Source organism: Spinacia oleracea, chromosome 4, assembly GCF_020520425.1.
Source record: "Spinacia oleracea cultivar Varoflay chromosome 4, BTI_SOV_V1, whole genome shotgun sequence".
Classification (NCBI taxonomy): Eukaryota; Viridiplantae; Streptophyta; class Magnoliopsida; order Caryophyllales; family Amaranthaceae; genus Spinacia; species Spinacia oleracea.
Window position 1 is genome coordinate 42585446 of NC_079490.1, and position 14089 is coordinate 42599534.

At 36.3% G+C, this 14089-nt stretch overlaps 1 protein-coding gene across 1 annotated transcript; it reads right to left on the minus strand.

Moving 5' to 3' along the window:
* Positions 1-8297: 8297 nt before the first annotated feature.
* LOC110805612 (uncharacterized) lies at positions 8298-8924 on the minus strand. The gene has a single exon (XM_022011232.1). It carries the CDS (start codon positions 8922-8924, stop codon positions 8298-8300), a length of 627 nt encoding a protein of 208 aa, XP_021866924.1.
* Positions 8925-14089: the final 5165 nt, after the last annotated feature.

The following is a 14089-nucleotide window of genomic DNA, read 5'->3' on the forward strand; positions in this document are numbered from 1 at the left end:
AGAGGTATTTTATGATATAATTTGTTATTTAATTCACTGCTTTAATTCTTTTATATTTTAGTGTTACATATCTCCAATTCTTAACTACAACTTTTTTCGCATCTATTTTCATGCAGTGGCAGCCGGAGCTAAGTGTGTTTGATAACAAGAAACTTGGTATTTTATCGGACTATAAGTTTACTAATAAATTGTGTGATGATACAAACAATTCTTTACATGTTATGCGTACAATTCAAAGAGGGGTTCTTACCATCTTGTAAGTTTGATGTTCCATTGTTTGCAGTCGCAGCTTCTACTCACTATCTCTCTGTAAAAATTAACCAATGTTGGCATGAGAGGAAAGAAAAGAGCATCAATTTAAAAGAAAAATAGGTAATTTGATTACTGTTTAAAGAAAAAAGCGTTGCGGCCAAGACACTTATCATTTTTGTTCCAACATAGTGAATCAAACTTCTGAATCTCCACATATCCAAAAATCGAAATTACACCATGCTATTTTGTTGCTACAGATTGCCCAAAATTAAAGGGGGGGAAAATCAGTTTTTTCAAACATATTAAAATTTTGGGAATTACCATTGAAATCCTAGCTTGATCCATATCATAACAGCTACTACATTCAATTGAAATCAAACATACTAATGTAAAAGAGAAATCAGAAAAGTTAAAATAGAATTACCTGAGACAACAACAATCATCATTATCAATTATGAGTATACAAATTTGATGAAAGACCTCTTGTTTATTGATCGTCCAATTATAGATCATTCAGATTTGGGATGTTGTTTCTTCTCTTGATTACGATGATCAAGAAGGAAATGGTACTCCGTAGTACCGATGATATAAGTAGGAGTCGAAATGATCTTCTGGAATTCGGCAAAATTATAGATCTGGAGATTTTTGTTTTTTTACAGAAAATAGTATTCCGTAGTAGCAATGATCGAAGTTGGTAATTTCATGGCGTATTGGCGATACTAACAATGTTCTCACTTTGAGGACTTCTGACCATTTGGTTTCCTTTTGTTTTGTTTGTTTCGTTTTTTCTTTCTCTTTTTCTTTCTTCTTTTAATTCAATATTATAATTGCACCGAATTAAGCTACTTTAATTTTGTGATAAATATCTAACTTGGTCCATTTTCCCTTTCGATCTTTTCTTAACAACATACTCCTATTTTACTATGTGTTGTTCATTCTTTAGAGTTGTATCACTATAGGAAAATTTGGATTTAATCATAAACATGCATATAACTTTCGGCTTTATGCTGACTTAAGGTCTTTAGGCAATAGAATAATCGTTTATAGACGTATACAGGAAGTGAGATCGAACAAATATAAAACATAATTGTCCCATGCTTTATCATTTTCATATACGAAGTATCAAATACTTCAAACACACATGTATTACCTAAAATATAAAAATAAAACATATACATAATTTGGGATACGAAAAAAAATTATAGTAAATATGGTCTTTAAATAGTAAAATGTGTATTGTATTGTAAAGAGCCATAAAAACCGGAGTATAATTTGTTAATTAATTACTCCGTATGATTTGCAAAATCAAAACTTTTACCATCACTTCATTAAATGATTTTATTTAAAATACCAATACAAACTTTATAAAACCGTGCAATTGCACGGGTTCTATACTAGTTCGTATGCTAAAACGAATGGCCCAATATAATTATGCAAGTATTTACGTGAATTATTTAAAATTCACGTTCACATAAACGCGTCCTAAAAGATTCATCAATTTCCAAATTATTAATCCTTAGTATTCTAATTAAATTTTAATTTAATTAAAATAATGCGACCTACGAAAATAATTAAAATAATTATTTCATTTTTTAATTTCATTTAGTGGCTCCCACTCAAACAAATAATTATTCCGGATAATTAATTAATTAAATATTGAATTAAACTTACGGCCCGGCCCAAGTTAAATAAAATAATTATTAATTATCCTGTTAGCCAATTTTTAATACAAACATAAATGTCAAGCCCAACTAAACAAAAAAAATTGTTCAGGTGCAGTGCGGGCTAGGCTTGCCCCCATCCCAGCAATGCACGTTGTGTGGCCTACGAGGCACAAGAGCAGTAACCCAGGCCCCCACAGCCAACTCCCCACGTACCCAGCTCTCGCTGTCCATGGTGCCTACTATGCTCGACGCTGCGCAAGGCAAGGCAACCTTGCTTGCTCGTAGCTCGCAAGCCAAGGCGTGCCAGCCTTGCTTGCCCCTTTCCTCGCCCAGCGCACGCGGCACGCAACACGCTTGCTGCTGCCCGCGTTGTTGTGTCTCGGCACAGGCGTAGCAGCCCGTATGGCTCGACGAGCCACACGTCCACCCCACCCTCGAGTTCGTGCCTTCGGTTCGTGCCTACGGACCAACTAATTAAAAAAATTTAATTTAACGAACATTTGCATTAAGTTATTTTTCACAAAATTGACGATTTTTATTTTCGAAAAATAACGTTTTTACAATTTAATTAGCTTAACAACAATCTAATTTCGTTAAAATTATTAAATCAAGGCTAACATTATTCAAATTTTAAGAACGAACAAATTTAAATGAAAATTTGAACTTTTAAATAATCGAATCTAAAACTTTAAATCGTTCTAAACATTTAAATTTCAGATTTTTAGGAATTTGGTTTAAGTGTTCATTAAAATTAATGAATCGATTCAAAATATTAATCCAATAATTTTTAAAAACTGCCACTTTACATAAAATTATATTTCCTTTCCCAATTAAACAAATTACTTTATCCAAATTATTTAAAAAATCAATTTGTGATAAAAAATTTACGAATTTGGGGTAAGCAAAATTAGGTTTATACTTAATAAAAACGGCTGAAATTTTTACCAAAATTAAAGAATATACCCAAAAGCATTGTGTCAAAATTCAATCAATTCCGAGTAGTTTAGGTCGACCAACTAATTGAAAAACTTTCCGAATTTATTAATTTTAACACGATAATTAAAAAAACGCCCAAAAACACATACTTCGAGGCCTGTTTTTGCAATTCCGTTCTCATGAGTTGATCTTAGAATTTTTTTTTCAATCAGATTAGGGTCAGAAAAGTCGAAAATAAGAAACTTTTTTAATTCAGACCTTATTACGCAATTCATTCAATAAATTCATAATAATTCCGAAAAAATCAATAAAAAATCCAAAAATTTCGACAACCAGCAAAACAAATAAATCATGCTAAAAATAGCTTTGAATACATAAGACTCATGATACCACTGTAGGGGAATACAGTTAAACATACATAACATGTGCGGAACATCCCAAAAGCCAGGAAACATGTATAAAGCACAGTTTAAGCATAGTTACACTCGAAGCGTGTTTTCCCGAGTATAGTATCAATGAACACGAACAAAGAACTCCACTTGTCGTTCCTCTATTTGGTTCACCGACACGTTCAGATCCGTTTTGATTATTGTAGCTTAGACAACGCACAAGATTTTTGCTTTTCGGGAAGAACAGTTTTTGAGCAAAGAGAAAAACTGAACAACGTAATTAAGGAATTAGGTTTAGGTCACTTGGAAAACTGACTGTGGGAGTTTGTTAAAAATAATATAACCTACTTGTTATATTAGTGTAACCGAACAAGACCAAGGGCCTTGACTGGCCACACTCACACACGCGAGCACAGGCCCCCGCGCACAGCCAACACACTGCAGGCCGAAGCCCACAGCGCGCAGCCGAGCAGCATGGGCCGTGGACCTTGCTTGCTCGCTGCTGTGCTGTTACGTGTTTGTGCGCGCTGCCACGCCCCGCGGGTTGGCTTGCTTGCTGCCTTGCGAGCTCGCTGGCTCGTTGGGCCTTGCGCGCATGCGCGCTTGGCTCGACTGGCCGGCAGCTCCGATGCGGCTCGTATTTGCGACGAACGCCTTACGGCTATTATTTATCGTATCGTATACGACGAATCACCGTCGTACGATACGATTATTCGTCTTGACCAGCTTACGAATATTCGCGATACAATATATGATTCCGACGCAAGGTCGTATCGAATAATACGTTTTCCAAACTAATTCCCGATAAGCTATTAAATGAATTACCGATTCATTTAATCCGGTGATGTAATCCCCCGTAAATTTATAAATTTTATTAATATATTTTAACGTATATTATTTATATTTAAATAGAATTTATGAATTTTAGTAATAAATATATAATTAACGTATATTTATTTTATTTTAATTACGTTCTAAATATTTAACGATTTATGAAATCAAAATAGTTTTGAATTTTACTTTGAAAAGAATTTGAATTCAGAAACAATCCGAATCGGTTTTTGATTCATACACTCAAACCCAAATCGTAATCCTAGCCCAATTTTGGAAAAGCCCAAATAGATAAATCTCAAAATTGACTCACAAGTTTCACTCCTCTCAAACCCACATACAATTCACGTAAAACCCAAAGCAACCAAAACCCTTCTATTTCACGTGAACAGGAACCGTAAACCCCGTGCTTCAGCCACCATCCCTCCTCCACCGTCGCACCACAGTACCTGGTTGCAGCCGCCAACCCGCCGTCGCTGCCCTGCCCAGCCGCCGGCCTTTCTTCCCCGCTCCCTTCTCCTTCGCGAGCACCATTGTTCCCTCTTCTCCCTCGTGCTTGCCTCACTCTCTCACGTCACTGCAGACGCGTCGCCAGCCTCCGCGGCCGCCGCACAACCACCTTGCGTCCATCTGACCCCGTCCGCCGTACTCCTCCGCCTAGTCCCGCTGCCGCGCCGCCCTGCCGCCGGCCATCACTCCTTCTTTCTCTTATTTTGGTTAATTCTTAAACCCTTCAACTAATTTATGTTTTAATCATGTTTTATTAATATACTTCATGTTTTCCTTGAATTAAATTATAGTTTGTATGAGTTAATTATGAATTCAGATTACATGTTTTGCATAATTAATATTTAAATTTCAGATTATGTAATTGAATTGGAATTAGAATTTTAATTATTTAAAGCATGAAATTTTAAGGTTTTAATGGTTTTAATAGTTTTGAAATCATGGTAGGATGATTATAAATTATTAAAGTTATTGTTTTTATGATTTCAAAGTTTTGGGAGTAGTTTGGAATTAGTTATATTGCTGAAAATTTAAAGTACGATGTTTGCAAAGAGTTTTCAACGAATTTCAATCACTAATTCAATAATTGTTATGCTAGGAAATCAAATATTCAAGTTTTATTATTGGAGAAAAGTTCCAAATATGTTTAGGATGTAGTTAGAATTGTTATTATAGTTGTGAACGATTAGAAGTTGATTGGGAATCCTTGTTGGTTGTTTTTAGGCGGAGAATTCTCTGTCGGCGACTTTTGAATTATTAAAGTGGTCTTGCAATTTGTTTACACAAGGTACGTACATACTTGTGTGCTTGGAATGTGTGTTATCTGTTGAAACCAAGTTGAAATTTGTTGATGAACTTGATTGTGTTGGAATTACATGTTTAATATTGTTGGATGGACATGTTGAACATATATATTTCGTTATGAGGATTATAACATGTTAGTACATGATTGATGCAAACATGTTTGATTGGGAACACTAGATTATTTTATATATATATTGATTCAGATAGTTTGATTGTTGTTCCCTTTTAGTTTTTCACTACTTTATGAGGGCCGAGGACCTTGTTTAGTAAGTTGAAACCTTATACCCATATAGAGGTGTTGATCAGTATTAAAGGAAAGGTTGGATTTAATTGGAATGAGTCTTGTTTGATACCTTTGTGATCACTTACTTAATTCCAAGATAAAAACAGTTGCGAATAAATGTGGATTGTATGCCTTATGTGATTGTTGAGTCATAACAGAGTTTCAATTTGTAAATCATGTAAAGTGAAACTGAGTAGCAATAGCTTTAGACTGTGCACGTCTAAAGTGACGGACAAACAGGAGTTGGGGTTCATGGTGGTAGCCCATGGCCTTTTCTCGGACCGGATTGATCATCGTGTCCTATTTTTATTCAAAAGTTCCTCGATATCGCAGGTCACTGAGGTTACGGAGTCGCGCCCGTACCTCGTCTTCCTTAGTGAAGCTTCTAGCTAGAAAACTCGGTCCATTGTCTATTTCAATTAAAATAATATTATTGGTATAAAAGTTCTAGTCCAGTCTAGCCTAGTCTAGTCAAGTGTGATCTTCAAATTAATATGTTTTTCCTGCCCTTATTTATGTTTTATTAATATCATGTTAGGATTGGTCGTTTAATAGAATCATGTTAGGACTATTATTGATTTAGTATGTAGTACTCAGCTTTGCTGATTACGTGCTTTGTTTGTGTGTGTTGATCATGGCTATGCCTTATTGATCCTGTGATGACCCATTTTGGTGAGCAGTCTCTAAGGATCAATAAGCGTTGCCATCTATAGGTTTGAAGATGATGCATCATTGGTATCGGGATTAGAGAGCTTGTATTTAGTTTTGTTTGTTAAATGACTTGGTTTGTTAATTTGGACTTGAAACTTGTCGTACTATTTATATTTCCTTATTTCCGTTGATTGGTTTTTGGATTTAATATGTAATCGATTATTTATAAACGCAAAAGTTAGTTTTATGTTTTCCGCTGCAAAATTCTGAATAAGCCGTTACGTTTTCACACGGGCGATAATGCCTTGATAATTCTCTACGTTTTATGTTAAAAAGTTATTTTAGAAAAGATAGAATTGTCGGGGTGTTACAGGTGATCTATTACATGTCATTGGTGTGACCTTATAAGTTCAGTCAAGAGTAAGTTGTGAGCCTAATATAGATTAGAACTCACTGATCGGAAGCATTGCTCCTGCTAGCTGTTCCGATCACTTGATCTTACTGAATTAATTGTTCGCAATTAATCTGAACCTTGATATTAGACTTATTGCACCTTGGGTGAAGGACATATTTCCTTCAAAGTGTCACGTAAATAAATAATTAGGTTCCACGTATATATATTCTAATTAACTAATTACGTTACTAACATCTACAATACCATCCAAAATCAAATAGTCCAATAATTGAAAAATAAATATAAAATATAGCAGTCGCATGTACTAAGGGTTTATTTTAACTTAACAATTTAAAAGAATCGTGCATCGCACAGGCAAAAATCTAGTATCTTACAATATGACACCTATTTTATAAAATATGAAACATAATTTTTGGATTTAAAAAATAATTTAAAGTTGATTAAATCTATTTTTCTCCAAAATTGATTCCTAATAGAATTAGGAATCTATACCCAATTTAATAAAATCCGAAAATAATAAATTAAATTCAATTTTGTAAACAATATCCTCAATAAATTTTTGAATATTTTCCCTCCAAAATATTTGAATAATTTCTTTCTAAAATAATTTAATATAAAATATATATTGAAAATGCATAAAATGATTAATAAAAATATCTAAAAAATATGGGGTATTACAGTCTACCCTCCTTAAAAGAAGTTTCGTACCGAAAGTTAGGTCAAAATACCACACTATATTCCAAAAAACGGAAATATCTCAATTTTACCGACTTTCTAAAAGAAGATTGCTAATGCACATGTATAAAATAGACAAAATTTGCTAAAATTTTCCAAACCCACGCTAAATATGTAAAAGCGCGAAACTCTATCGCATTCTACCCCCTTAAAAATAAAGTTACGACCCCGTAACTCACTTATAAAATTCTGAAAACTAAAGCTCCTGTAATTAATGAATGTGATGCTCCACTATTAGAATAACACTCTATCTAGAAAGTATATCAAGAATAGAAAATGTACCAGTTGCTATTTCATAGCGTTTTCAGCCTCACAATGATTCATAACAAACAATTGTCCCTTCAGCTGGGTGGCGCCACTCCCACCTCCAGGTTTGGTGATGTTGGTTCCATCTTGCTGCTTAATCTTTGTTAAGATAAATGTTAGGATTGCAACAAATCTATAGAATATCGCTTTCTACTACTATATACTTCATATATGATTTGGCAGGAAAGAAACAGGAGGACGTTTCAATTCGTACTTCGTAGCCCAGTTAATGTTGTGAAATAAGTCTAGATGTGGGTTCATCCGACATGATTCCGTACACCTAAGTTAATGGTTTGTTAGCTTAGGTAATTTTTGTTGTTGTTTTGGCTGCCTGTAGCTTGTTGCAGTTTAGCAGGTTTTTTGGTTTGTATAAAGTTTTGTACTTATAGATTTTTGGTGTTTTTTTTTTTTTTTGGCAAATAAGAGATTTTATTATTCACCAAGTAATAGGTTACACCCACACACCAAAAACACCAAGTCTTACATCTCACACATGAGACTGAAGACTAACAACTAAAACAAAATCAAACCAAACACTTCCTCATCTGATCATCACATCTACAAGCAATAAGGAAAACAATCCTAGAGCTAATTACATCAACAGAATCAATACTGTTTTTAAAAACTTTAGAGTTTCTTTGCAGCCAGATATTGTAAACTGTTTCCACAAATGCCATATTGCAGATTTTGTCCCTTGGCTTTGTACCTCTGCTCTTCTTTGCTGCCCAATCAACCTCTCCTTGCCAGGTCTGAATTGTTCTGTCTACTCCAATTTTGCTCAACACAGAACTCCACACCCTTTTTGAGAAAGCACACTCAAAAAATAAGTGTTCCAGTGTTTCAACCTGTGTCTGACAACTGACACAGCCACCATCAATCTGCATATTCCATTTTAGCAATCTCTCTTTAGTAGCTAATCTGTTCTGAAGGGCTAGCCAGACAATAAATGTGGCTTTTGGACTAGCTTTACTGTTACATATAATTCTCTTCCAACTAACTGCAGTTGCATTTTGCCTCAAGTGAAGATACATCTTTTGAATGCTGTATTTTCCATGAGTGATGAACTGACCAATATCCCCAGAATCCACAAACACTTCTCTATTTGCCCAAATTTTCCTCATGGACCAAGTAAGCCCATTAGGAACTTGCATAGTCCAGAAGTTATGATGTTTCACATAGTAGGTATGCATCCATTTGATCCATAATCTGTCTGCTTCATTGACAAAGCCCAACAGTGTTTCAACACAGCTGCCTTGTTCCAAATAGTTAAGTCCTTCAAATTCCACCCTCCACAGGACTTGGGAAAACATAAACTTTCCCAAGCAACAGGAGCTTTTGCTGACCCTTCACCAGTACCAGACCACAAAAAAATTCTGCAAATCTTCTGGATTTCGTTCGTTACCTTTTTAGGCATGACAAAGATCTGGCACCAATAAAGTTGAATCCCAAACAGCACTGATCTTACTAGTTGCAATCTTCCAGCATAAGACAGAAACTTAGTAGCCCAACTTTTGATCCTAGCAACTGTTTTTTCAATCAAAGGCTTGCAATCAGTATAACTAAGTTTCCTGGTAGTAAGGGGGACCCCCAAATACTTAAAAGGAAAAGAGCCTTTAGCTATACCCAAAGCATCTACAATTTGACTAGCAGCAGCATCAGACACACCAGCAACATACACATCACTCTTATGCAAATTAGCTTCCAAACCAGAAGCTTTTGAGAATTTAGTAAAAGCTTGAAAAATAGCAGACACAGAAGGAATATAAGCCCTAGCAAACATCAGTAGATCATCTGCAAACATCATATGGATGATGTTTAACTTTTTACATCTGGGGTGATGTTTGAACTCTTTACTCTTTTCAACCACAGCAAAGCATCTGGACAGGTATTCCATACCTATAGCAAACAGATAAGGGGACATAGGGTCCCCTTGCCTCAAACCTTTCTTTGCTGGAATTTGGTTTGGTAGGAAACCCATTCACTATGATAGAATAAGAGACAGAACCAAGGAATTGTATTATCCATTTAACAAAGAGTGCAGGAAACCCCAACTCAACTAACATACTTTCCAGGAAGGGCCATTCTATAGAATCATAGGCTTTCTTCAAATCAACTTTAATCATACACCTGGGGGAAATGTTCTTCCTGGAGTAACACTTGATTAGCTCTGAGGCAAGGAGAATGTTATCTGCAATATTTCTTCCTGGAATGAATCCTGCCTGTGCACAGTGAACCACCTTCCCAATTACACCTTGCATTCTTTCTGTTAAGATATTTGAAATGATTTTATAAACCACAGAGCAACAAGCTATGGGTCTGAAATCTTTCACAGTGGAGGCATTCTGAATCTTTGGAATCAAAGTTACTGCAGTGTTATTAATTGGCTTCAGCAGAACACCAGTATCAAAAAATTCTCTGATTGCATTGTAAATCTCATCTTTCACAATACTCCAAGTTTTATGAAAAAAGAGACTGTTAAAACCATCCAAACCAGGAGCTTTATTCACATTGATTCCCTTAATAGCAGTATCAATTTCCAAGTCAGAAATTGGAATAATGAGAGAGTCTGCATCATCAGCACTCAATTGAATCCCATGTCTAACAATAGGAACATCAATACCAGTTAGAGAAGTTGCAGCAGAACCAATCAATTTTTCATAAAAGTTTTTGATTTCAGCCTGAATGTCAGTCTCAGTTGTCAGCTTTGTACCATGATCATCATATAAAACATCAATGCTATTAATGGCATACCTCTCCTTCATGGCACTGAAGAAGAATTTGGAGTTTGAATCCCCAAGCCGGAGCCATTGAATTCTAGACTTCTGCCTATATGCACTTTCTTGAACTTTCAGAAACAATTTGAGTTTTGCCACACACTCTTTCTCCTTCTCCTGAGAAACACTATCATCAGGATTAGCAATGCTGATAGATTGAGCCATCTCCAAGTCCCTTCTGCATTTCTCAATGTTAGTTTCTAACTGAGCAAATTCTTGCTTGTGTAGAGCTTTAAGTTCTACTTTAACTTCTTTAAGTTTGTTCCATATATTCTGCATTGCTGAAGTTGTTTGATTCTTCTCCCAACCTTTCTGTACAGCTTGCAGAAACTGGGGATGATCTGCCATGTAATTAAAGAACTTGAATGGTCTACCTCCCTTCTTCATATTCACCTTATAATTCATCACCAGAGGGGTGTGATCTGATAACCCAGGATTCATGTAATCAACCACCACATCAGAGTAAGTACCATGCCAACAGGAATTGCCAAAGGCTCTATCAATTCTTGAACTAATTCTATGCACCTCATGCCCCTTATACCAAGAATAAAAATGTCCACAACTTTTGAGCTCTGTGAGATCAGTCTGACTCAAACAGGTTTCAAAATCAATAGTTTCTGCATTAGTGACTGCATTGCCATTCACCCTATCCCTAGAATAGAAAACAGAATTAAAATCCCGCATCACCAAACAAGCTAGATTATTAAGGGCACTTAAGCTACCCAATTCTCTCCACAATAATCTTCTGGTTTCGATGGAATGAAGACCATACACTGCTGTAAAACCAGAAGTGAAATCAACTGATTTAGCTGACACTATCCCATGAAGAATTTGTTCAGACTTGTACACCACTGTGAATGTTACCACCCTATGATTCCAACCAATCCATATTCTCCCCCTATCAGAATGATCATAATTAGAGACCCAATGCCACTGAGCCCCAAACTTATTCTGAATTTTGCTACTATTCTTCAGCTTAACCCTAGTCTCAATGAGAGCAACTACACTAATTTTATTGATATTAACAAAATTCTTAATATCTCCAACCTTACTGGGGTCATTCATACCCCTCACATTCCAGCTACAGATGTTCATTACCCTTTATCAGCACAATCCTCCTCCTCACCTTCACCTCCTCCATCAAAAGAAAACCCCCTAGTAACAGCTTGAACTTGTGCCAAACCAGCAAGCACATGGCTAGCTGGTTTAGGATCCCTTTTCCTCCTAGTAACTATTCTCCATCCATCATCATGAGTAACAGGAGTGTGGGTAACTTGCCCATCTGCCACTGGAGTGTGGCTAACATTCTTATTATTCTCAGCAGGAGTGTCAGTTGTTACTGCTTGTGCCACCACCTTTTTAACAGGCTGCCACACCTTCTTCACCTTTACAGGCATAGCAAGTTTGAACCTAGCAGACTGCTTTCTACCCTCACCACACACATGACCCATCACCTTACAGGTGCCACAATAAGGTGGGAGCCAATCATACAGAACAGGTTGAGAGAAAGTGCTACCAGAAGGATCTTGCAATAGGACTTGATGTGGAAGGGGTTGAGTAACATCAATCTCCACCAGCAGCCTAGCAAATGATACTCTCTTTTGAGCAGATGTACAATCATCAGCAAACAATGGTATGCCCAACAAGCTACCAATCCTACTCAAAGAGTCTACCCCCCAATAATTCAGAGGCAGATTTGGCAACCTAACCCACACAGGTATAACCCTAAGAATTTCTTCCTGGAAATTGAACTTGGCAGACCATGGTTTGACAATCATTGGCCTATTGAAAAATGAATAAGGTCCAGCCATCAACACACTATCCCTATCTCTTTTCCTAGTAAACCTTATGACAAAGTAACCTTCATCATGAAGGAATACTGTTGGGGCAGCAACATTCACCCATTCTTTGGCAATAAACCTAGTAACAACACCAATAGAAGGCATTTCCCCGACAATATACATCACAATCGAACAATTCCAGATAACAGCCATAGCATCAATATCAGTTTTATCAAGAAGAGCAGTAGGCTTACCATCCACAATAGTGGGAGAGATAAAACTCAATGAGGCCCCCTTCGCATTCAAAGAGGTGCCATTAACAATGTTAGCCCGTGATTTGTGGCCTTGGTGCTGCTGGACAACATGTTCATCCTTCTTTTCCTCTCCTTCATGCTCTGTTTCCACATGCTCTGTATATGGTTTGGGAATCATATCATTCGCCCATGAAATCCCATAGTCACCAGAAATTCCTAAGGCATCATTAACCTTGGTCATAATCGCATTCATCCTATTCCTCGAGCTGTTGTTTTCATTGTCCTGCTCCAATCGAGAAACCCCCTTCTCCAAGCTACGTATCTGCAAACTAGAAGGAGTCAATTTTTGAGGAATAGGTTTCCTAACAGAGTTATGGTAGGCCCTAATCACTTCCATTAACTCCGGCGATGGCGGTCCGTTGCTTGGATGAGGTGGAACAGCTTCACTCTAGTCGAGATCTACTGTTCCATTGGATTCAGAACTGGGTTCCTTCTCATTCTGTTTCTGCTGAGATTTCGACCTTGAAACGTTCTCTAATGGTGTAGAAGAAGATCCCTCAATCATTTCTCGCAATTCAGATCGTTGTGGCTTCTTCTTCCTCGGCATGGTGAGAGTGCGTACGATAGTAGATCACCTTATCATGCGCATCCCCCCATGAGAGAGAAAGCTATTTTTTTTACTGGACGGTCAACTTATTGATAGATTTTTGGTGTTAATATAATATATTTAACAAAAAAAAATAACACCATAATCACCCTAATTACTATTGGGTGATGGTAGGGTGATGGTGAGTTTGATTCCAGAGAATATTAGAAAGCCCAAGTTATCGTTATACAACAACAAATACGAAATAATTCTCAAGAGTTCCTTCTGCCATAACGCTACACAAGCCTTTGCTCTAAACTGAAACAAAGAGTGGCAACTTAACAATTCTATATATTAAGCAAAGGAGAATGATTACATAGTTTGATTACAAAGTTAACCCAGGATCCATGTTTTGCTCCTCAATCAAACTATGAATCATGAAAGTGAGCTTTTAAATTAAAGCCTACCATACATCAAAGTAGATAACAAGTTGATATTTCCTAGGCTTCTAATTAACTAAACTAGTCTTATATGCACGCGATGCGTGCTAGATTGTATAAAAACTAAAAATTGCATATTGACAAACTCATCAAAATCTACTTAAGTCACTATCTAAATAGATTACATTGATCAAATTCCATCCAAGCAACATTTATGTTATGTTACTCATCTGCTTCTCATTGTTCAATTTCATAAACCCAATCAGATCTAGAAATAATTCAAAATAGCTAAAAAGCAGTTCGCATCATACAAAATCAATAGATCAACATAAACTGATAGGAATTAAAGAAGCTACAAAACTATATGGCAGGCCTAAAATGAGCCATGTAGTCAGTCAATCACCAATATAGCATTTATATGACTCAACTTCTTGTTCTCGCTCATAGCTTCCATGGTATCTCATAATCTCAACTAAATACA